The following is a 13,519-nucleotide window of genomic DNA, read 5'->3' as shown; positions in this document are numbered from 1 at the left end:
CCCTCCACAGAGGGGTTCCTGCAGGTTGGGGTCTGGAACACCTGGAAGTCTCCCAGGGCAGGGGAAGGCGAGACCCCAGGAAAGGCCTGGTTGATGTGACCACTACTGGTCCAGGCCGGGGGGAGAGGAAGAGATGGAGCTAACTAGGGGTGAGGGGGTTACAGCCAGAGTGTGGCTTGAGCCACTGCACTGTCCATCCCCACCCCCTCAGTCACTGCCCTAACCTCAGGTTCAGCTGGTCATCTGCTCCTCCGGGCAGACTTTGAACCTGTGTTCTCAACCCCAGCAGCCAGCATGGCCCGGTGCCCAAATGGATCAGAGGCCAGCCAGCCGCAGGGCCAGAGCTGGGAGGATACCCAGCTGGCCCGAGGGAAGCAGCGTGTCCTGGATATGGAGCCCACGTGCTGCCTCATCAGGCCAGATGCAGAGACTGACTGTGTTGATGCCAGCCCTGCCAGATGTCCCCCCCGTGGCATGAGGCTATCCCCACTCAGATGGCTGGGTCCCTGTATGGGTCACTGAAGTTGACCTCAATGTGGTATCCAGCCAGAGAATTGCCAGGTGAGATCTCTGAGGTGCCAGCATTGGTCAGACTCTTGTGGTGCTGTGGTCCACAGGGCGGGGGTGGGAGGTGGTTGGAGAATCCTGGCAGAATCTCCTGATCCAAATTGCTGGGAAAGAGGCCCAATAGGCAGAGGCAGGGAGACAGAAGTTCAGATAGATGGAGGACAGTGGGCACCACAGAGAAATAAGGCTCCGTAGCTGTGCAAGGGCCCTTAGGAGGCCAGATCAGTGAAGACACTGGGAGACAAATGGCAAGATAGACGGTCAGGCCAGAGTGTGTGTGTGGGGAGGGGCGGGGAGGAGGGGAGGACTGCCTTTGAGGCCAGCCAGGGCTCTGGGCCAGGCCCACTTTCCTCCCTCTACCCCCAACACCCCCGGACCAGCGGGGTAGGTGGTGAGAGTTTCCGGCTGAGGACAAGGAGCCCATTGAGGCGGACAGCGGGGCTCTGTGCAGTGCCCGGCTGCCTTGTTTGTGCCAGATGAGGCCAGGCTGGAGGCTGTGCCCGTGGCCCACTGCCCCCTGGCCCCAGCCTCTGACCTGACCTAGCCACACCAAACAGCTCGGAGCCCCCAAGTGTAACAACAGTGGCCAGAAGGGAAAGCATAGGTCAGACGCAGCCCCACACCCCCACGCCTTATCGTCAAGGGGCTCCACCTGATTTGTTCTGACCCACTGGTCATCCTGGGAGGATGGGGAGGGCCAAGGTGGGTGGGAAATTAACTTGACAAATGAATGATAGGCAGATGGACACAACTGGCTTCCAACGTGGTCCCGGGAGACCCATCCCCGGACTCCCAGGCTCCGCTCAGGTTAGGGGTCCTGGGGGTGTGAGTGCCAGCTTGGCGACATCCTTGTCCTCGGCTCCGCAGACAGGAAGCAGTCAGAGCAAGAGGGGGAAAAGGCACTTTATTAAGAAAGCTTTGGCCAAGCCCCTGCCGGGAGGAGCCCATCCTGGGGCACCCGGATGAGGGGGGAGCAGCCCTGTTGGGGGCCTATAAATATGTCTCCTCAGGCTACTGGAGTGCCCCTGGGGTTCCCACCAGTGTGTGGGGTGGTGGGAGGCCATCAAAACCAGCTGACGGCTGAGGGGCCAGGGCTGGGAAGGCTGGGGCGGCGGGAGCAGGAAAGGGGAGGGTGGGGAGGATTGAGCCCTGGGTGCTGAGCTTCCTGGGGAGCAGAGGCCAGCCCTCCTCCCCAGGGTCTGGTCAACCAGAGACCCTGATGCCCCGCCAGGGGAAAGGGCCTGGGGCTGCGGGAAGGCAAGGAGGCTCCAGCCAGAGGCGCCAGGCCCTGGCCATGAGAGGCAGACGGGGCAGAAGTGCTTCTGGCCTCAGGCAATGAGAAGGCAGGCCCAGCCAAGTGCACACCAGGCCAGTAAGAGGTGGTCTCCGGGCAGAACCCTCCCGTCCTGGCCTTTTAGAGACCCGGGCTGGCCTGAGCCCTACGTAACTCGGCCAATGCAAAGGGAGCCGTCAGCTAAGCGCCGGTCAGGCCTTGACCATTGGGAGCCGCCGCTGGGGCCTGAGCCAGGGAGACCCAGGATCCCTCCGGACCCATGACTTCGGCCCCCCCGCGAGGCCGGGGCGCCCGGGAGCCGCCCAGCGGGCGCGGAGCAGGGGGTGGCAAGCAGCGCTGCGAAGCCGGCGGAGCTGCGGGCCGCCCGCTACAGGGTGGGCGCACCCGCCCTGCCCAGCTCGCCCGCCGCTTCCCGGCTCTTCTTGCGCGGCGGCTTCTGGATGGGGGTCTTCTTCCGGGGGGTGTCGGGCAGGGGTGCGCCAGCCGCCGCCTTCTCGGGACCCGGGGCCTCGGGCGCGGGGGGCGTGAGCGCCGGCGAGGCCGGCAGCACCGAGCGCTTGGCCTTCTGCGGCGGCGCCGGCTTCTCCCGGGGGCTGTGTGCGCCCGGGGCCCCCTCGGCGCGGCCCAGGCTGCGAGTCTTGTCGCGCAGCTCGGCGGCCAGCATGGAAGCGGCCTCGGGCGCGCTGCGCGGGGGGCCGCTAGCGTCCGTGGGCTCCGGGAGGCCAAGGCCGCGGCCCCGCGCCCGAGCCCGGGGCGGGGAGGGCGCGGCCAGGCCTGGCTCTTCTTCGGCCAGCCCCGGGGGCCGTGGCGTCGGGTCCTGGGTCCGGGAGCTGCCGGGCTCTTCCGGCCGCGCCGAGGTGTCGCTGGGCGTCCGTTTCCTCTTGCTGGGGCTGGGCGCCACCTCGAGGCCCGGGGGAGGCGGTGAAGGCGCACGGGCCGCGCCGGCAGCGCCTTGCTTGCCGTGAATCCAAGACACCTTGGGCTTGGTGGCGGGGTCGGGCGGCGGCGGCTTCCTGCGCTCCGGCGACGGTGAAAGCGACAGGCCTCCAGCCTCTCCCCGGGCCCGGGCCGGCCGGGCCTCGCGCCGGGCCACGCACGCGTACAGCGCCCCGCCAGGCCCCTCCACACTGGACGCGGACCGCTCGCTGTCGGAGGATGCGGGGAGGGGCGTCGCCTCCTCCGACGGCGCCGGGGTGGCCACGGGCGCGGGGGCCGGCGCCTGCGCCTCCGCTGGGGCGATGGGGACCTCCCGGTCTCGGCTCTCGGTTGCCGCCTCTGACAGAGAATGAGCGGGGCGGTCACCGCAAACAGAAAGCGTGCCCGAGCCATCCAGCCTCCAGGCACAAACCTTCGCCTTCTCTTAGGCCCTCGCTGGTGCTTCGTCCTGGCACCCAAAGCGCTAACCACAAATCTAGTTCTTAGCCCCCCGAGCTGTGGCTGAATGCTGGGGGGTGGAAGGCACGCTCCCAGCTAAAGCTCCATCCAACCTCAGCCTGGCCTCGACCTCCCCCCTCCCCTCCCCCCACATTTCCTGCCTGGAGGCCACCCACCATCATCAAATGGAACCCTTTAACACCTGCAGGAGGATTACATCTCCTTTAACAGCTAAGGCTTCTAAGGCTCAGGTTAGTCACCTGCCCAAGGTCACCCAGGTGGATGGGCAGGGTAGGAAAGAAGCCAGAATCTCAGCCAGGCAGGCTCCTTCCTGCAGCTTGTGGGCCAAGGTGTGTGCCCATATTTTGTAGACCTCCCCTCCTGTCAACTCCTACTCGGGCCCAGAACCTTCTCTCTACCTGGTCTCTCTCCCGGAAATGAACCTGGGCTGTGGTTAGAGAAAAGAGAGCCCACCCATCTCCCCAGACCCCACCTCAGTTCAACGCAGGGCAGCACAGAACCCCGCTCTGCAGCCTCAGCTGTGAGCCCAACCCCCCGTTAACAGCACCACCACACCATCCCTCTCCATGCTGCCTGTACCCCGGAGCACAGAGATCTTTTAAGCTGGAGCATTTCCCTGGGCCGGAGTGAGGCTTAAGCAGAGTGTGCTCACCCTCGTGGGGCACGCAGTACACAGGGCCTTCGTCAGTGGTGTCGAAGGAGGAGAATGAGGCCCGGGAAGACCAGGATGGTGAGGGCTGCTCCAGCCCCGACGGTGGCTCCAGGAAGCTGCAGTTGAGTGTGTTATCCAGGTCGTGATGGGCCACTAGGGGAAGAGGGAGGCACGGCTGCCAGGGGGCGTGCCCTGCCTCAGAGCCTGTGCCCTCCATAGCCCTCCTGCCACAAATGATGGAGCACCAGCCCTACCCTGCCTGAGGGTGGCACAGGCAATTCAACAGGCAGAGTGACAACAGAAGCAGAACCCAGGGCCCTTTGGTAAGGCAGAGGGCTCCAGAAAGGACCCAGGGCACTGCAGGGGACCCAGGCAGGACGCTCTCCTGCCAACTGGTGCCAGCAATTCCCTTGCACAGGTACCACAACTCCAGGTGAACACACCAACATATACTCCTACAAACTGGGGAGTTGGGGGGGGGGGGCTGTCCGACCCAGATGTCCACACACCCTCATGGCACCCCAGATGCAAGCACCTCCCACACCTGCCTGCACACCTAGGTCTCCTACCTTCCTCCCTGGGCTTGCGCACATTATCATCCCCTTTTCCTTCTCTTCCGTCGCACCACCCCCACGCCCACCCACATCAACATTCAGGGCCCGGCATTTCCCCACACCGACACCTTCACACCCATTTCCCAGCAGCCTCTTGCGGAAGAAGGTGGTCCCCCAGAGACCCTGTGCGGGTATCTTTACCTACGACCTTGGGTAGCTTCTGCCTGCGGAGCGGGATCCGGGGCAGCTTCATGCTGATGCGGCTGAAGCGTCCGCACAGTCGTTGTGGCGGCTTCTTCCTCCCAAGTGAGAGCTCCCTGCGGGGAGGAGGCGGGGCCTGAATGAATGGGGCGGGGCTGGGGGCGGGGCCGTGAGGGAGGTTCATTCTCCGAGGGAGCGGAAACAGAAAGGGAGGGGCCTGAGCTAAAGAGAGGGCGGGGCCAGGGGCGGGGCCAGGGCCAGGCGGGAGACAGGTGGGTACCGAAAGGCCCCGCAGCGCGACTGACAGGGTGCGTCCCGAGCCCAGGAGAGCCGGGCCGCGTGGGGCCTCACCTGTGCGCGGGGTCCTTGCCACGGCAGGCGCAGCAACAGCCGAGTAGCGAGAGCAGCAGACCCAGGAGCAGGGCGAGCAGCGCGCCCGCGCCCATCACACCCTTGCGCTGGTTGGTCTCTGTCGGTTATTAGGGTCAGGGAGGGTGCCAGCAACCTCCCCACCCCGCCCCCCGCCAGCGCACCAACTCACCCAGGCGGCAGGCACCAGTGACTGGGTCGCACGAGTCCTCATGGCAGCTGCAGGCCTGGGCGCAATCCACACCGTGGAGCCCGGGCGGGCACGTCAGGTTACAGCTACGAGGGAGGCGCAGGTTCAGGGAGGGCCACAGCGACCCTCCGCGATGCCTCCCACCCTGGCTCCTGCGGCTGGCTAACCCCTGTCCTGGAGCTCTATTCTCTAAGGACTGATGCCCACCTCCACTTCGGGGCACATACTCTGCGATCCGTGTTTTAGAAATGAATGTGTGTGCACACCAGTGGGAAGGAGCCTGGGGGACCGGCCAGTGGCCACTGGGCCGCAGTGCCCATCCCTGAGACTGACTCTTGTGTGGATGGGAAAGGGGCTGCCCCATCAGGCCCTTGGCTGTAAGTGGAGGTCCCCGCTCGCTCTACACCAGCTCAGGTGCACCTCAGGAGCCCACTGACCACAGGCTGAACTGGACGTCGGATCCAGCTCAAAGTGCCGGCTCGAAAGAGTCTGTTGTCATTCCTTAGCCAAGGTAAGGGGGCCAACGTTGAAGGGTCAAGCCTTGGTCCCACCAACATAGAAGCACCTGGGCGTCTGGCTGGAGCCCTGTGTCAGGTTCATACCCCCGCCCCCTTTAGGCCCCGGGCACTCACTGGGGCCCATGGACACCAGGGCTACACAGGCATCGCCCGGATTGGAAGTCGCAGTGACCACTGCCGCAGTCGACGCACACGAATGCGCAGTCCTCGCCGTAAGTGCCATTGCTGCACTTGGTCTCGCACCTCGAAACGCGGGGAGGAGGGTTAGTGGAAATGGGGGCAAACGAACCCAAGCCCACAAAGCCCTCCACCAAGGGCATCAGGGGCGGTGGGGCAGCGGGACTGGGACCGATTATGGCACAGGTTGCTCACCGGTCGCCGATCCAGCCTGCGTTGCAACGCGTGCACTTGCCAGTGACGTGGTTGCAGGCGTGCCCGTCGCGACATGGCGGGCAGCGGTGGCTGCAGCCCTCGCCGTAGAAGCCAGTGGCGCAAGGCTGGTCGCACTTGGTGCCGTTCCAGCCGGGCTCGCAGGTCACACAGCGGCCCTCCGTCACCGTGCACGGCTGCTGGCCCTTGCACTGACCGCATCTAGGGAAGGAAGGGGCGGGAGGCTAGGCGGGACCCGGAACCACCTAACCCCCGCCTCCTTTGGCGGCCTGTCCTTCTTCCTCCCCGCCCCCGCCCCCTCCCGGCCGGGGCCCGCGCCCACCTGCGGCGACAGCCCAGGCCGTAGAAGCCGGCGGGGCACGTCTCCCGGCAGTACTTGCCGCGGAAGCCCGGCTCGCAGGCGCACGTGCCGTCCACCGGGTGGCAGCGGCCGCGGAAGCACTGACAGTAGCGCTCGCAGCGCGCGCCGAACGTTCGCTCCCGGCACTGGCAGCGGCCGCTCTGCTGCTCGCAGGGAGACGTGTTGCAGGCGCACTGATTGTTGCAGCTGCGGCCCCACCAGCCTGCGTGGCACAGGCACGCGCCCGTCTGTGGGTCGCAGCGCGACGTGGCACTGCAGTAGCACGCGCTGGAGCACTGCGCGCCCCACCAGCCCGGCTCGCAGCGGCACGCGCCGCTCCGCGGGTGGCACGCGCCGTGCTGGCACTGGCACGCGTGCTCGCAGCGTGCTCCCCAGCGCCGCGCGTGACACGTACACTGGCCGGTCACATCCTCGCACTGCCCATGCGGGTGGCAGATGCACAGCTCCTTGCAGTCGGGTCCCCAGAACTGGCGCGGGCACTCTGCAGGGATGAGCGGAGAGAGTGGCAGGCCCGGGCACTCTGGAGGGAGCCTGGGGCCCACCCTGAACCGGCCAGAGTCCCCACCCACTCCCCACCCCGGCTTCGGGGAACCGGCTCTCACGCTGGATCGGGTTCCCGGATCAGACCCCGCCCCTCTCACAGACCACGCCCATCTCTCTAGAATCCAGCCCCACTGCCCAGCGCTCACTGGTGTCGCAGTTGGCACCGAAGTAGCCATGGCGGCAGCGGCACTCGCCAGGCCGCACGCACACCTCGTTCTCCGAACACGTGGAGTTGCCTTCGCACACCGCTGCGGACAAGAGGGGACCTGAGCTGCCCTGCCTCCAGCCCCCACCCACTGCCCCCACCCCCACTGCCCAGGTCCCCAGGATGTCCCACTCACCGATCCCACACTCGTCCCCCTGCTGCTTCCAGCCGGCACAGCACATGGGCTCCTGGGAGCTGCAGGCAGAGAGAGGAGCCTGAGCCCCAATCCCCCTCATGGCAGGGGCTTCCTGCAACCTCCACTCTGCCTTGGGGGAGTGGTTATCATGGCCTTGCTGTGTATGAGGGTCAGGAACTATTGTAGGTTTGGGAGAGTAGTAGCGAATGAGACACACATTCCAGCCCTCCAGCATATGGCACCAAGAGGTGCAGAGGGCAGACCACCAATAGACCTAACTTCTAAGAACTTCCCAGTTCTCTCTACAGGGTCTCCCCATCCCACCTAACTCTCTGGACCCTCCTCCCCAGCCACTAGGCCTGAGAAAGAGACCCCAGGTGTCCCAGGAGGGGCAGCAGTGACCGGGGCTGGGGAAAGGTCCCTGGATCTCCAGGACCTGCTCAAGTGTGGCATTCTGAAGTGCCAAGGCAGATGTGCAGCCTCTGGGTGAGGTGGGTAGACACAGTGAGGAATCCACTCAGTGGAGGTGCCTCCTAGAGGGGCAGGGCACACCTGGGGAGTTCTCCACAAGCGTAAGGGAGGTAAAACTGGGAGGTCTCCAGGGCAAGAGTTGAGGTGTAGGAAGGAGATATTAAAGCACCTACTTACATGTTTTTAAAATCTTGTTTAATTTTATTTGGCTTACAAGGTACAAGTCACCTCAGTAGGAGGCATATCATTTAGAACCTTCACATTTCAGGGTAGTACAGTGTCCAAAACTCTGGGCTGATGGGGTGTGTGGGCATGAAGGTTTGGAGGCCCCGCACAAGGGCTAAAATGCGGGGTGCCCACATTTGGGGGGCAAAGTAGGCTGAGGAGGGACAGATGCTCAGACGCAGGTTCATAGGGTCCCATCAAACCTAGAAGAATTTCATCCGAATCCTAAAGGCACACAGCAGCCATTCATTTTAGAGAAAAGGAGGGGGCTTCTCCAAAGGAGAGGAACCGGGATGGGGAGAGGTTGGGAGGGGGCCTACGGACCCTGGGTGAGTGGTCCAGGCTGGGAAGGGAAAGGCTGCCCCCCATCACCCGCTCAGAAGATGCCCCACGTCCCCAGGATGTTCCAGGACATCAGCACACCCTGGATGGGGCCTTGGGACCTCACCCCACAAAATAACTCGATTCTCCCTCAGGCCCATGACGTGGGACCTGGGAACAGGACCCATAAAAACCTCAAAGGGGAGGAAGGGGGCTCAGCTGATTTTCCACAAATTGAACTGGATGCCTGACACAGGGAACACGAAGGCTTCTCCTGCCCCCCCCCCCTGACCTGCACCCCCGAGGCCTGCCCCAGGGCCCGGGTGCCCATCTACAAGCAGGTCCATCACCCCCGGCCTTTCCTGCCAGTTCTGAACCCAAGTCCCTGGGAGGAGAGCCCCTGCAGGTGTCCTCCTGATGGAATGGCCCTGGAAGCACGACCGCCTCCTGCCTGGCCACGTGACTCTGCGGGTGAGAGCCTGTTGTAGGGCGCCAGGAAGCTGGATTTGATGCCTGCCTCTGCCCCTTGCTATGTGACCTTGGGCGCAGAACTCAACCTCTCGGACCTTCAGGCTCCTTCCTGTAGAATGAGCCCATGGGTTTGGCAGGAAGATTACTCCAAGATGTCTCAAGCATTTGGCACAAACGAAGAGCTCAGCCAGCCCACACTGAACAGGCTTCAGGCTCCTATACCAGTTGCCTCTCCTCTGCCCCCCGTGGACACCCCTCCTCTGGCTTCCCCACCCCCAGGCTCTCTCCTCTCTGGAAGCTCACTGGTCCCATCTACATGCTGACAATCCAAGCCTGGGAGCCCTCCAGGGGGCCCTCCTTCCAACACTGAACGCCTAGCTGCCGCTGGTCACAGGGAAGTCCAGTCCTTGCAGGCTGGGAGGCCGAATCCCCAGAGCTGACCCTGACTCCGCGCACAAACGCTCAGAGTGGATCTAGGATGGGACAGGCCACTTCTCCCCTGCTCTGCCCCAGCCTGGAAGAGCCACCCTGGCTCTCCCTGATTTTCCCTGATCCCCCAACTGGCCCCACATTCTGCCCCCCTGCCCCTCATTCCTCTGCCACCTGAGAGTCAACCCTTGTCAGATGCCAGCCCTCCTCTGCACAAAGCCCCCGGGGAGTTCCCATGGCCCTCAAAAAACTCAAGTCCTTAGAGCAGTGGGCAGACCCCACTGTGGTCGGCCACCCTTACTCTGGCCTCTCCACCACCACCCCCCCTCCCAGGCTCTGGCCAGCCCCCAGGTCCTTCCCCAGGACCTCTGCACTCAGAGCCTCACCCTGGACACCACAAGGCACTGCCTCCTCTTCCGTGGGCCTCTGCCCACTTATCACCTCGCAGTGGGTCTCCCAGATCACCCTAGGGAAGCAGCACTCCCCACTGAACACCTCTAGCACGTGCTGGATGGCAGATGATTTGCTGTAAGTTTCCTCCACCACCCGGGCAGGGGTGTTTGTCTCCCCTGTTGCGCCCCTGCACCAACCACAGGCCTGGCACACGTGAGATACATGGGTTTTACTGGCTGTTGCTCCCCTCCCCTGGTCCTCTGACCTCTCGGGAAAGGGAACTGTTGGGGGGAGCCTTGGGAGAGTAACAGAAAAGAGCGGCTGTCCTTCCCATTAATCAGCTCCACCCATGAAGTCACCCCCTCCACTGCATGAGGGAGGCCCAGAGAGGTGAAGCGATTCGCCCAGGGCCACACAGGGGGGAGAGCGGCAGCAACAGGATTTGAAACCCAAACTCGAGCTCTTGGCGAGTAGAAAAGGCCGCCTCATGGGGAGGTCTCAGGGCTGCGGGGAGTGGGAGCGAAGGGCTCAGGCTTCCGACAGCTCCAGCCGGCCACCCACCGGATCCCCAGCACCGACCCCGAGGGGAGGAACAGCTGAGGCTGAGCGGCAGGGCCCGCAGCGATCGCGCCCTCCCCCTCTCCAGGCAGGGCCCCGCCCGCCACCGCCGCTGCATTCCTGGGGCCGGGAAGGCCCGGGAGGCTGTGTCGGCGTCGATGCGAAGCAGATGGCGGGCCTGGCCGGCCCCCGCCCCAGAGGCGGGGCTCGCAGCGGGGAGGGGTCTGCGCGCCTCGGGATCCAAGCTCGGAAACCCCGCGCGGCCCCCTCGCAGCCCCTTGTCTAGGGCGACGGCCGAGCCCCAGGACGCGGCCTCCCGGAGCTCAGCGGCCCGGGGCGCCCCGACGGGACCCAGCTGGGTGCCCCACGGCAGCCGCTCCAGCTTCCCGCCCGCGCGGCTCCTCCCCACACGCCGGCTCCTTGCCCCCAAGCGGAGATGTCCCGACCTCGCCGTGGCCTCCGACTGGCCGACCTGGTTCTCCAGCTCCTGCGCCCTCTGATGTTCGCCCCCCGCCCCCGGCAGGCCTGTCGCGTGCCTGTCCCACACTGGCTTCCCCACCGGGAGTTTCACGTACTCCGAGCCGGTGCACGTCATTGTCCTTTCCGTTCCCGCTTCTGGTTCCCTCTGAGCACCGCTCCTCGATGCCCACCTCTACCACCGCCCGCCTCCCAACCGCGCCCGCGCTTTCCAAGAAACTCATCGGATCGGTCCTTCGAGTCTCACTGCCCCGGACCTCCCGGCGCCCGCCCCCACCGCACAGCTCCATCGCCTCCGACCCTCACCGTCCTCGGAGCTGGAGTCACACTCACGCCGCGGGCCTTTGCACATACCATTCCATCTGTCTGGAATGCCCTTCCCCGACCTCTTCCTACGGCCTGCACAACCCCGCCCAAGGCTCCCTTTTTCCAGGTCTGAAATCTCGGCCCCCGTGTGAAACCCCTCCCGGCGCCCACTGCACCCCGTCTCCCCTCTGCTGACTTCTCGCCCGGGGTATCCTCGGATGCTCCGTCGTGGCCCGGTGCCCAGTCTCGGCCTGGAGCGGAGCCGGCGTCGGCGAGGGTGGCTGAAGGGGCCGGCGCTTTGGGCGCAGGGAGGTCCCGGATGCCACCCTCCCCCATGCCGGGTCTCCCCTCTCCCCCGGCCCCGAGCGTCCTCCTCGGCCTCCCTCCCCCAGCCAGGCCGGGCTCCTACCCGGACGCACGGCACACGTTGCGGCCGCGCGGGTTCAGCTCCTCGGGCGCCCCGGGGCTGGGCAGCAGCCAGAGCAGCAGCAGCAGCGGCGACAGCAGCGGCGGCAGCGGCCCTCCGGCTCCCCGGCGCCGCGCCGGCCCGGCCCCCCGGGGCCCTGCGCCCTCCATGCGGCGCGGGGCAGGCGCGGGGCGGGCGCGGACGCGGGTGCGGCCGCAGCAAGAGCGGCCGGAAGCGGAGTGCGTGGCCGGGCGGGGGGCGGCAGGAGGGGCGCCGGGCCGGGCAGGAAATTCCACATCGGCTCCCTGATCCCGGGCCAGCCGCGGCCGGCCAGGCGGCAGCGCCCGCCCCGCGCGCCAGACCCCACCCTCCGGCCGCGCCCCCGCCCCTCCGCGCGGCCCCCGCCCCCACGCGGCAGCTCTCAAACTTGGGGCGAACTTGGAGGCGGCCAGCCGAGCGCCGGGAGAGGGCGGGGCCACGGGGCCCACCCGAGGAATCTTCGGTCCCCCGGTATTTCCCTTCCCTCCCCAGACCTTGTGGAAAAGCCACCCCTGCGAACTCACTGTGCGGCCAGGCCCAGGGCAGGAAGGGAGCTGGGGGACAAGAGCGCGACGCACCAAAGTCCCCCTTGTCCCCAGCGCCTCGGAATCGGCCATGGGAGGATGTCCCACAGACAACCCAGGTCAAGGCCGCCTCTGCTGCACTGCCCCCCTCACTTCCCCAAGCCCTGTGGTGCCCAGCTGGGTGGCCAGCCTCTTCTGCACACTCAGTGCAAAGCCTGCAGTGGACGGAGCAGGATGCTTCAGGCCTGTGGATAGACTCGGTCTGGACCAGAGGCCTGGGCTGAGGGGGTTCTCGTAGGAATGAATTGGAGAGATGGCAGGGAGATAGAATGGCCCGGCCATGGGCTCCCCCAGAATGTGGGGGTAAAGGCAGAGGAAGCAGGTGGAAGAGCTCCGGGACAGAGACCCTGCAATCCTTGTCAGGGGTTGAAAGGGTCTAGGAACCTGCTTGAGAAGGCTGCTGGATCAGAGGGAAAAGTGCAGAGGGTGGAGCCCCGGCTGGAGAGAGCAGGGGTGACAGCACAGAGCAGAGCAGGGGCAGCAAGCAAGGAGGAAGGGGAACAAGATTAAGAGGAACAGGGCCTACGGGGACTGCCAGGAAGAGAAACTGGGTCTGGGACGTAGAGGGGTGCCTGCTGCTTTGGGGGATGACAGGTCCACGCCCAGGACCCATGGAGCAGGGTAGGCAGGCAGGTCTGGGGATGGAGCAAGGAGAGCAGCCAGGTCCCAGTAAAGATGACCATGTGTTTTGAGGACTTAAGAGTTGGCAGGAGGCCCTGAGCAGGGAGCGGGTAGCTGCCTTCTCTTGAGACGCAGGCTGAGGCAGACCCCCTGAGGGAGGAGTGGCGTCTTTCCTTAGCTATGTGGAGGCCTGTCAAGGTGGAAGGTAGGACTGAAGGAGGAGGAGGCTTGGAACAAGGGCCGCCGGAAGGCCCAAGCCTGAGGACACACCTGGCTGGCTGAGCCAGGGGCCTGTCCAGGGCAGGCTGTCAGAGGGCGGAATGGAAAGCAGCAGGTAGGGGGCTTCTGAGGTTAGGGCCCCGCACTCAGCCATGCTGGTCACAGTTGGGTGGACTGGAAGGGCAAGTCCGCTGCGATCACAAATGCAAACACTTCTTGGAGACAAGTACATGGCCAAACCAGTTCTGGGCAGTTCCTCCTAGACATGACCCTCACCTCAGCAGTGTCCTCCCAGTACCAGGGCCCCTCCCAGGGAGGCCCCCATTGGCTGCCACCAACAGAGGCCAACGGAGGTCCATGTGGTGGTAGTGACACCCAGCAGCCTGAGGCAGCCCTGCTCCCTTCCCAGCTTTAGAGGCACAGATCCCAGGGCTGGAAGCACTCACCCCAGCTGGACTGAATTCATGAACAGGCACCTCAGACTCCATCACCTTCTTCCCCTTCCCCCACAACGGCTCCTTGCCCCCAAATTCCCACCTGCAAACACCACTGGGCAATGCCTCCACTCCTGAATGTCTCAGATCTCTACTCACCCCATCTCTATACCAACCAGTGTAGTTTTCC

The 13,519-nt window shown here is 65.1% G+C and overlaps 1 protein-coding gene across 1 annotated transcript; it reads right to left on the bottom strand.

Moving 5' to 3' along the window:
- Positions 1–1,452: 1,452 nt before the first annotated feature.
- Positions 1,453–10,838, bottom strand: SCARF2 (scavenger receptor class F member 2; the record flags this gene model as incomplete). The annotated part of the gene is made up of 12 exons (XM_081113727.1): positions 1,453–3,136; positions 3,909–4,061; positions 4,664–4,779; positions 5,015–5,132; positions 5,205–5,308; positions 5,855–5,983; positions 6,113–6,331; positions 6,453–7,022; positions 7,162–7,282; positions 7,376–7,434; positions 9,594–9,872; positions 10,351–10,838. 12 exons carry the CDS (start codon positions 10,836–10,838, stop codon positions 2,229–2,231), a joined length of 3,264 nt encoding a protein of 1,087 aa, XP_080969853.1. The 3' UTR covers positions 1,453–2,228.
- Between the last annotated feature and the right edge of the window lie 2,681 nt (positions 10,839–13,519).

This window comes from Myotis nattereri, assembly GCF_964212035.1.
Source record: "Myotis nattereri genome assembly, chromosome: 19".
Taxonomy (NCBI): domain Eukaryota; kingdom Metazoa; phylum Chordata; class Mammalia; order Chiroptera; family Vespertilionidae; genus Myotis; species Myotis nattereri.
This window is presented reverse-complemented; position numbering and strand designations above follow the sequence as displayed.